Source organism: Tuber melanosporum (genome assembly GCF_000151645.1).
Source record: "Tuber melanosporum whole genome shotgun sequence assembly, scaffold_183, strain Mel28".
In the NCBI taxonomy this organism is placed as follows: domain Eukaryota; kingdom Fungi; phylum Ascomycota; class Pezizomycetes; order Pezizales; family Tuberaceae; genus Tuber; species Tuber melanosporum.
Window position 1 is genome coordinate 65,702 of NW_003298845.1, and position 10,408 is coordinate 76,109.

General features: G+C 48.0%; 2 protein-coding genes; one reads left to right on the top strand and one right to left on the bottom strand.

The window, feature by feature from the left end:
* Window positions 1-2,315: 2,315 nt before the first annotated feature.
* Window positions 2,316-2,798, bottom strand: GSTUM_00003669001 (uncharacterized protein; the record flags this gene model as incomplete). XM_002837319.2 has 1 exon in its annotated part: window positions 2,316-2,798. The coding sequence occupies one exon, from the start codon at window positions 2,796-2,798 to the stop codon at window positions 2,628-2,630; it is 171 nt and encodes a 56-aa protein (XP_002837365.1). The 3' UTR covers window positions 2,316-2,627.
* A 1,429-nt stretch (window positions 2,799-4,227) lies between these two features.
* On the top strand, window positions 4,228-9,533 carry GSTUM_00003670001 (uncharacterized protein). XM_002837320.2 has 6 exons: window positions 4,228-4,357; window positions 4,473-5,351; window positions 5,701-5,882; window positions 5,986-8,002; window positions 8,036-8,141; window positions 8,214-9,533. Exons 2-6 carry the CDS (start codon window positions 5,304-5,306, stop codon window positions 8,756-8,758), a joined length of 2,898 nt encoding a protein of 965 aa, XP_002837366.1. The 5' UTR covers window positions 4,228-4,357; window positions 4,473-5,303; the 3' UTR covers window positions 8,759-9,533.
* The last annotated feature ends 875 nt before the right edge of the window (window positions 9,534-10,408 follow it).

Below are 10,408 nucleotides of genomic sequence, written 5' to 3' on the forward strand. Positions count from 1 at the left end.
TTAAGCGGGGAAAATATCAATGCACCAAAATTAACCAGTGCGATGGTAGGAAATTAAAAACACAAGAAATTAAACCAGCCCAGATCCATTTTTAGTATTTTTATTTTTATTTTTTACAAATATTTCCAGGAGGAGGAAAAACCATTATGATAAAACGCCATCGATGGAGGGACGGGGTCAGCTGGCAGGATACCCATCGCCATCGATATACTGGTATACTTGGACCCTGCCCACACCAAGACATCGTCTTCACAATGGCAAAAAAAACAAGCGAATGATATGATACCACGGAAAACAGCCGGAGAAAATATATATAAAAGTATGGTGCAATAAATAATGTCAAGCCTTCTCCTTATTTTTTTTTTTCCTTCTTGTTTTCAGCTCCAATTATTGAGGCTGATGGTATGATGATCTTTGGAGGTGGGTTATTTTTGATGTGGTTCCCGATTAGGAATGGTGATATCCCTAAAGTCACTAGTTTCTATCAGTTTTTTTTTTTTGCTCTTGGCACTGGACACAAAAAAAATCTATGAATAGCAATTAAAATAGAGCGGTAGTCACGCTTTTTTGGTCAGAAAAGACTGCTGAAAAGTAATATTTGTGAATGCAAAAAAATGCCCTGCTCAAGGTTTTCCATTACTTTTTTCACCATTTCATAACTATTTACCAGAGCAAGGTGGCCATGGGTAGAAGAAACTTCAAGAAAGTGCCTTCAACAGAGAATGTGTCTTGGTGTGTGTGGGGTCAAAGTTTGTATCGATGGCAGGAGCCGGTATTCCGCCAGTTGATCCCTGTCGCCGGTGGCATTCTACGAGTAATGGTTTCCTCTTCCAGGAGGGTTAAATAAATGAAGTCGCTGCTCGAGTATGGCGGTGGGGGAGAGAGGGATCGTAGTTTGCTGATTGTGCTAGGCTGTGGTATGCTGCGGCAGTTGGAGTTGGCGGTTTTACCCCGACAATTGATGGTATTTGTCCTCAACAAGCGCTCGGAATCAGGGACCAAAGAAATATACTTGTGTGGTAAAAGGATCCGTGAGTATTTGAGCCCCGGTACTAGTACAGCATACAGTGTGCCCCTCTGCTATCCAGCATATCGTTCCTGGGATAGGTATTCAAAACGTTTTCTCGTGGAAACCGATTGTGATGGCAGGACCGGTGGGGTCGATCATACAGAGCGGTTCAACAAGAATACCGGTATGTACCAGAAACCATACATCGCCAGTACTGCACCCCACCGATATGAGGCCCACAGTCAATTACAGCGGCATCCGCCGGAACGAATCCACAACCCCAAGGCTTCAAAAAAGCCCAACTCTTGGCGGACGTGAGGATGAAGGAGAAAACCTAACTTAGACCGCTTCGGTTACTTTGTCGTCAGTAGCTAGACTAGCAGCTGAAACCGCCGACACAAGGCAAAAGTTAAGTCTCCAATTATGATACCAAGAGCAGACGAAACTTCAACGCGATATTGATGTCATTAGCATCACAATATAGCTCTGCTCTCCCACGACTCCACGAAACCGGGACGTGAATCCAGTCCGGAACTTACATAACAATGCGATATCGGACGGTAGTTAAGAGAGCAAAGTTGAGTTACAATATCATACCGATAGCAGACGTCGAGTTGTTCAATTAATTATGATACACTTCAAAATTCCAGCACCTCCAGGACTCGAGGAATACCGCACGGAACGGTATGATTAGTAGACGTGTCGGAAGCTATGCGGAATTTCCCTCACAGGAGTTCATTATTGGCCATGTTCAATGCATGCACCGCAAGGACCATAAATAATCGCAAAACACAAGCCAAAACAAACTGTTTGTTTGGAAGATCCCGAACACAAAATATTCGCGCCCGGGGGAAGGGCAATTCTCTCTCCCTTCTCCATGCACAAACAAAACATGAGAATTGCTTCGTGGTAATGATCCCCTGTGAATATTTTCCGGGTCGGACATGTTAGAGTGCAGGCCGTAGTGGTGGTCTTATGTCAAGCCAGGGGAAGAGAGGCAAAGAGAATATCTTATGTTGGCAATAATATCCAAGTGGTCATAAGGCACCATAAGCAAAATCCTAGCCAACCAACCCCACAGGTGTACACTACAGTATAGAAGCGCAAAAAACCTGCATGTAAACCAAACCTAGACGCGAATGATTTCCCTCCGAAAAAATAGATGTTAAACTCTGGTTTTTTTCTTCTTTTCTTCCGTTCACTTCCACTCCTTACCCTTACCCTTATTTACTTACCTACCCTTCGGGGGTCGTTGCGATCTGATCAGGCCTCTGTCATTTGTAAATCACGCTGGGGTTACCGGAAACGGGCAGCCGAGGAGTGGGATGGTGGGTTTGTGCTATGATAGCTAAACACGCCATTCGCAGCCTGGTTCGATTTTATTCCGAGAAAAGCCTCAGGCATACGGGTTAATGTTGAAGGGGGGGGGTTCTACTCGTACACTAGGCTACAGGACTGTAGTTGTACGGGAAGATACATGATTTGTTATTTCTCTCCTCCCTTCTTCATGGTTGAGCGGTTGTAGCTTCCGTGACTTAAGCACACAGTGGGGGGAATAGGGGAAATAATCATTACCGGCATGCCGGATGTTTGATTCAACTCCGTGGGCCCGGGAACTTCATTGCAGTGATACAGCGGGGAATGCGCCATTCCTGAAATGTACTGGAGGGCATGAAGGGAAGGGGGGGAATGAGCTGTCGGGGGCTTGGGAGGGAAGAATTGGCTGTGGAAAATGCAGGTTCAGAGACAGATATTGTTTTTTGGTCTCGTTGGATGGGCCATAGGCCATGGGGGCATGCTTGCTTTAATAGCTATTCTGCAGAAAATGCGCAGTGGGGTCAGGACCCCTCTTACCTCGCTATCCCTCGCCGGTTCCGGGTTATTATCGGCGTTCCTGACACTCACGGGTTAATTACCTCGAATAACTCGTGGTATTCCGTCGAGAGAACGCGAGAGCCGAAGAGGGAAGGAAGGATGAAAGGAAAAAAAAATGGAGGACACAGCTGGAGAGGGCGGTGCTTTCCCTCTCACTGTGTAATCCACAGACATCAGTACAGCGCTCCTTGGATTAGTACAGATACCGGTAGGGTACGATGTGATAACCCCACCTCTTGTATGGGCTGTACGAACGGTCTTTGTCTCGTTGAAACAACAAGGATAGTGTAAGGTAGGTTATACCTTCGGTCAGTCAGGTGCGCACACGAAAATGAGCACAAAAGGCACATGGGACTAGCGAGGCTTGCTTTGCCTCCCTGCTTGACCATGATCCTCCCACCATTACTCTCTCATTTTACCACAGTGTTGTGGGTCTCCTCTGAACCTGTTCGCTCCCGCTCGCCATCTTCCAGTTCATGTCCGAATCTCACCCTTTCTTTATTTTTTCCCCAGGGCTAAAAAATCGCGGTGACTTTGCCTGGGCGGGTTGCTACCGAGGGGAATTCCCTTCTCGCCTTGGTGGTTTGTTCCAGAGCTAGCTTCAGCTTGATGGAGGAATTGTACAAGTAGCAACTATTGACTGAAAGGGGAAATCCCAGTGAGTTTTTGGAATCAGAGTGAGTCTTGGAGCCTCAAAATTGACGCTAATCCTACCATTCGTGGCGGGCGTAGGGCTCAGTGATTGGGCGGGGTTGCCCTCACTAAGCTACTTTTAGGTGTAACTTATGAAGGTATGGGTATGATATCTTAGCTCTGGCTTGGGACGGGGTTAAGGTGGGGGGGAGGCTTTTGATCGAGCATGGTAATATTATGGAATAGGCATTGAAAAGCAATCGGGGGTGTGAACACGGTACCTAGTACGAGTAAAGTAGGAGTACAAATCGAAAGGGGTGTATGGAGGGGCATATTGGCGGGGGCTCTCGCATGAATATCATACGCCCAGAGACCGTAGTTATGTTGGGTTGTATCATACCGGCAGGAGAACTCGAGTTATGATACCCCATCATACCACACAAATACCCGTATTATATCCTTTTTTCTGGCATTTGTATAGCACGGTACTTGAGTAGGGCAACTCATCTTTAACTGTATCGGTAATTGTCTCTAATACCGGTACCGTAGGTGTAATAACTCTGCGCCCCGCCTTGACTCCCCCCTCTCCCCGTGTCACTCGATACCAGTCACGGCTCCCTTTTACTCATTCCGCTCACTTCTCTCCCCACCACAACCACCAAACTTTCACCCCTCCGTTTCTTCTGCCTCGCCTGCACACAAGACCTCCACCGCGGCCTGTTTTCGTGCCCTGTGGACTCACAATAAACGAAACGGAAAGAGATAGGGGATATCAAATTTGGCCGAACTGAGCCGCTCGTTGTCGCCGCCTGCTGACCCTTGTGTTTCGAACCGCAACTTGTACGCTTGCCCTTTCCTTCCTAAATCCCCCCCCTCCCCCAAGAGCTTTAGCGGCAAACTCAGTTGCGTAGCATACAATATAATAGAATCAGAGCAGTAACTTACCTTTAACCAGCCCAAAATCTCCTGAAACACACAGTATTATTCATTGCCAGTTGTCGGCGTGTGGGTCTTCTAGATTTTGGCTGCTCCTCGTTCGCTCCTAATATTATTCAACCACCAACAGTCCGAGCAAGGCGTGCGTCACCACCGCGACTTCAACCCATACAGCAGACCTTTCTCCTCTTTCTCACCTCAACCCACACCCGTACCTTCATCCCACTACGATCGAATCCAAGAAAATCGACAGGCTGTACGAACCTACCAGCTCCCGACAAGGAATCCCCCCCTTCTTCAAGATAGCCGTGGAGGGATTCTACGATAGAACATCATAACAATGCTGAGAGGTATGTGCCATTTTTACCCCTCCCATCAACGTGAACCCCCCCTTCAAATATCACCCCGCTTTATAATAGCTATAGCAGCCTTGCTCCACTACCTTCCCACATTTCTCCTCTTCTTCTCTCTTACCTTCCCCTCCCTTCCCCCTCCTTCCCCTGCCGAGATCTCCCTCCCATTTGAAAGTTCCACCACTACCCAAGCGATACTTCCTTTGAATTATTTACAAAGTGACTTCGCATTCCCGATCATTGTAATGCTGACCGGAATAGCAGCCAGGCTCCACCTTCACCCTCACCCCCCCCCAAACTCTCAAAACAAATCACCCACGTCTCTACCATGCTCATATCCTGTTTTGCACACCGTCTCTACCAGCAGCACTGATGGAGCTTCCCGTACAATCAGCCTCACACCCGAGGAGCCAACCCAACCGATCGGTAGGAGTAGCAGAAATAAATCCAAGGGATTGTTTGCCGCTAGGAATAATGGTTTTTTCGAGTCAGCCGTTATGAGTCGTTCGCATGCGGAGGTTCGGCTGCTCGTGCCGTCCCGAAAGGTGAGCCGCGATTACTGAGTTACTTTATTCTTACTCTTTCTTCCGCGAATGTTCTGTATGGTTATTTTAGAGGATCCGAACTTTTATGTGTATCGTATCCCATCCCAGATGGTGGAGCTTTCTTGGTTTTCCCTTTCTTGCCCTTGAGCTTACGTACATATTTGTACGCTTTCGGTTCTTTTTGCTCATATTATCCCCCCACTTCTGAACACCTCTTTATTAGCTCCTCCCGTTTTGTCATTCCGTTGTCCATTGCGTTTTAATTACCACCACTAGTTTCCACGCTTTTAAATTCTTTCCTCGTCCCACTTTTTCCTCCATGCTAACAACTATTTTACAACCTGTGCAGATAGTTATTAAGGACATGAAATCGATGCACGGCACCTACGTTAATGGCCTTCAGCTTGCCGGAGATGAAACTGCAGAGTTGACGGATGGGACAGAGGTTACGTTTGGCTCAGAGGTCACCAGAGGTGACGAAATTTTCCCTCCGAAAACATTCCGGTGCGGGGTTGAGTGGGAAGAAATACCGTGAGTTTTTTTCTTCTCTTTTCCTTAATATTTTTCCTCCCTGGGCTCTTTTACTGTTGTTTCTACGCTCGGATTTACTAACATTGCGTGTTTTTTTTTATAGCCTCCCGAAACCTGTGGCCGAACCCGAACCGGCAGCCGAAACGCCCAAGAGTCGGGGCGGTTACGGCATATGCGAGGATCTTTTGATATCAGACTACGAAGTTTCTGAAGAAGAGGGAGAGGAAGAGGAGGGGGATGACGAATTAGACCCGAAGTTTCATCGCTTGGAAGAAGAGAAAACTTCGGGATCCGGGGTTTCTTCTACTCCTGGCACTAACTCTGCTGCTCCTGGGCCAGGACAAACTACCTTTGTTGGGGCATCGACGTCATATATGATACCCGATGATGAGCTCCCCATTAGTCATGAACGCAGCACGAAGGATATGTCGGTCGAATCATTGACCCAATCGAAGGACCGTGTGCTGCAACTGAAGAGAAAAATTGATGAGATGACCGGCTCGGGAGAGAGAGATGTGGTTGAGGTCAATGCCGAACTGGTAGATATCGAGATCTGCGATGTGCCTGCTCGGCCCGGGGTCACCATCGGAAGCTTGATGAACCAGGCTCAGGAATCCTCCGTCTCTCGGAATGATAAGAGTAAGGACGTTACGAACGAATCGGGGGGTTCGAATATGCCTGAATGTCTTGTGATCGATGACGAGGAAAGTGATCTCGAAATTATCCCGGAAGAAGCCTTCAAGCGTTACCATCACACCTCTAGAACGCGGGAGCATGCTCAGAACGATGAAATTGAGAATTCGGACATGGACGAGTCGGACGATGAGGATACCAGCTGTCGTGCTCGTGTTCGTAGTCGTCGGTTCAATTATGTATCGTCTGATGAGTCTGAGAATGAGGACGAGGACGAGGACGACGAGGAGGATGACGAGGATTTAGAGGAGGAAGAGCAAGATGGGGAAGATGGGGGCCAGCACGAGAACGCTGTAGGGGAACACACCGGGAAGGCTTCCACGGCAAACGATACTGTGGATGTCACTATGGTAGCTGATAATCTCTATTCGCCGAATGCCCCAACGCCAGTGCCCCCCCCGGAGGTCCTGAGCTCAAAACCCCAAGTTGTGGCTGCACCTTTGGGTGGTATTCCCCAATCTAAGACGAATTTTGCACCATTTGAGGAGCTAGCAAACGCGGCAGTGGCTGCACAAAACGGGAGTGATTCTTCTAACAACCCCAGGGGAAATGTAGCCGCATCAGCGACTATTCCAGAACCTCCCACCCTTCCGCCCCTCACTATGCTACCAACCGAGGCGGTGGCCAAGAAGACACCATCCGGTGCTTCTCATATTCATTGGTTCGCGGAAGATCCACATACGACAACTGATAGCTTCCAAAAGCGATATAACAACAGTTCTATGGAACAGAAGAAGGAATATTTTACTGCTAGACAGATAAACCTTGCGAATTTAGCTAATAGGCCTAATGATGTGTTATCTTATTTGAGTCCGGTTCGCGGGAACTCTAAATCACCTAGTGTGTCACAACCACTGCCCCCGGCTTCATTGCCCTGGGTTCAGACCTTCAAGACAGCTGAGGGGCCTAAAGAGCCGACTGGGTTGTTCCCTAAGGTCTGGGAAGATCGGCAGCAAGATTCACAAGCCCCAGCAAACAAGAGCGATAAGCCGCCTGCGCCGTCTCCACCCCCGCCAACAGTTACTCCTCAAGCCAAGAGGCTACTTGAGGATGCTGTGGCTGAGGGCGAAAAGTTTAGAGGACTTGATAAGAGCACATGGTGGTTGGGCGATGAGGCAGAGATCTCAATCGACGAAACAAGTGAAATGGTCTGGGATGATGAATATTGCAACGATGAGGATGGGGAATATGACGAAGAAGACGAGGAAGAGGATGAAGAGGAAAACGGAAATACACCCGATGACATCCCTGAACAAGAGATGACTGATGGGATAGTAGATTATGAGGAAGAGGATGAGGAAGAGGGTGAGGGTGATGTGATGGAGGAGGAGGATGATACTGACTCTCGTCATCCTACATGCACTTGGTTCGGCCAACGTAAGGCTTTCAACACGGGGTATGAGCGTTTCCCTGTTCATCATCCCAATGTCGCACCGGTTGGGCGAACCAGTGCCTGTGAGGCGGGCAGAGGTGACTTTAGTAAATCACGCGGCTTCTCTATCAGTAATCTTGTTCACGAAAACAATGGCCCTCTCACGCCTCCTGGGCCCTTGATGGTAGCAACTGGTACTTTCTATCCTCCGCCCCCTCAACAATTTAGCCGATATAGATACCAGGTTGACGCGTTTTATGGGATAGCATCATCACCGCCGCCTGGCCCATCTGCAAATGGCCTGATCAGCCCTCCCTCTACTGAGACCAAGAAGGAAAAGTCCGTAGCCGATCTTCTCAATCCCTCTTCTCCATCTACCGGATCTAAGCGCAAGCACTCTTTGCTTTCTGATATCACTCCCGAAGAGAAATCTCAAGAGGAGGAGGAAGTCGCTCATGAGAGCCCCGAAAACATGGATGAGACGGATGACGATGTTGAGGAAGAGGATAAAATGGATAGCATGACTAAGGTTTCCACCCAAGAGTTGGCCATGCTCTTCCCGGGAAAGAATGTTCAAGCCCTCGAAGAGGAAATGGAGACAATCACTTTGGAACCCGCCCTACCAACGCCTGATGGAACATCTGACGAGGAGGAGGCTATTCAAGCTGGGGAAGAAGAGGAGCGTCCAAGGAAACGGGCCAGAACTACGAGGCCAAAGAAGCAGTTTGCAAAGCTCGCCGCTACCGCCCTTGCTGGAGCAATTGTCGGGGGTGTCGGTGTGTTTGCAGCGTTGGTTGCTAGCGCCCCCTAATTTTAGATGTGGTGTCCCGATGACTCTTTCCATTCGTGATCTCTTTCTCTATTAAGGCGATGGTGATTTTCCTTTGTCACATCACTTCCTCTTCAAACTCGGGGTGGCACAATTGCTTGTTTTTCTGTTTTGGTTCTCTGTTTACTGTTGCGAGAAGTCTTTGAATACGACCTTTATCGCCTTACATCACGTTATGAGGATCTCGCTCCTCGACTTTCCCGCGTTTCCTTTTGTCGTTCATGTTTCATGCCCACAGGCTGTATCTTCCTTGTTCACGGTGGTCGAGGGTGGGGATTAGCTAGTTGGTATCGGCACGGTCAGGTGTATCTTTGTCTTTTTGTATCCTATTCGACCCATCATCGCCTTACTCTCTAAAGCAAATACTCACACACAAAGACACATACTTTCACGGGATTATCTATCCGGAGCGCTGTGGGCTGGATCAGGGTTGGTCGGTGGGCTGGGGTGTCTATGCTTTTGTCAATTTTCCTTGGTATCTTTCTCTTCCTCCCAAATGGCGTGTAAATGAAAAACGTGTAAGGGAAATCAATTATTGGTCTGGGGAGAAGGGGGATTTGGCTTTCATTTTGATTTTCCTTGGTTTTTCATTTTTCCTTCTTTCCTCCGAAATGTGGGCGATTAACATACGATATTACTGTCTGCTCTAACTTAGTTTACTATGGCCCTCATTTCATTTGTTTCGTATCGTATCGTTTCGTCTTATCTTATTTTATAGTGGGACTGGTTCGGCACAATTTACAAGAATTGAAAATCGCTTATGGTGACTGTTTTTATTTTTTGGTAAGTTGTGGGATGGTCGGTTGGTTGTGGTGGATTGGGGGAGAATGGGTGATTGGTCGTGACCTGTGTGTTTGCATGAGTATTTATTAGGTTAACTTACTCTTGTACTGTATGGTACAGGCAATGGAGGTTACATAAAACAACATAATTGCTTACCCGGTGGAATGGGTGTCGTACAGTATGTTTCGCCACGGGGTTCTAGCGGTCCTATTGAGAAGGGGGGAGGGAGAGATTGTGTGTGCGCGTCGGGATCCATGATAATATAGTACGAGCGCACTGTGGGGGACTCCTGAGTGGATAGTGCAGGCAGTGGTCGCCCGAGCTTGTACTGCACTTGCGTTGAGCATCCACTGGTAGATGGGGTGTGAAAAGGTAGGGGCTGGATGAAGTCAATCGAGTGATAACTTGTGCAGACTCTTAGGAATGGGTGGTTGTCGGCGGTCTTGCTTTGATTGTGGGGTTGGTGGGATGCATACCAGCAGTCGTTGGGCTCAGAATGTTCTTTGAATGGGGAAGGGAGAGGCTTATTGGGGGGGGGGGTATCATATCTGTGTGGTTTTTCTTCTTGTTTCATATCCTTCCGCTTGTTTTTACATCCTTTGTGAACGAAGCGAAGTGATATTTAATATTATAATAGATTTTACTCCAAATTTCTCCTAAAACCGGCGGGGGCTCTGCGGCTTTCTGCGTCTTGCCAAGGCTACTTCCCAATGGAAATCTTTTTTTTCCATCAGAATAGTACCGTAAAAACTGGAATAATCGGACCTCACGCTAGGACGTCCAGAATTTCCTCTTGTAGATTAGGGGGAGAAAAATACAGTGAAAAACTGTCGTTCAGCCCTCGGCTGG

Bases quoted from the DNA above. Each gene is read 5' to 3' on its own strand.
- GSTUM_00003670001 (XM_002837320.2), top strand. From the start codon at position 5,304: ATGAGTCGTTCGCATGCGGAGGTTCGGCTGCTCGTGCCGTCCCGAAAG. The intron at 5,352-5,700 runs GTGAGCCGCGAT...CAACCTGTGCAG, and splicing joins TGCTCGTGCCGTCCCGAAAG to ATAGTTATTAAGGACATGAA. The intron at 5,883-5,985 runs GTGAGTTTTTTT...TTTTTTTTATAG, and splicing joins GTTGAGTGGGAAGAAATACC to CCTCCCGAAACCTGTGGCCG.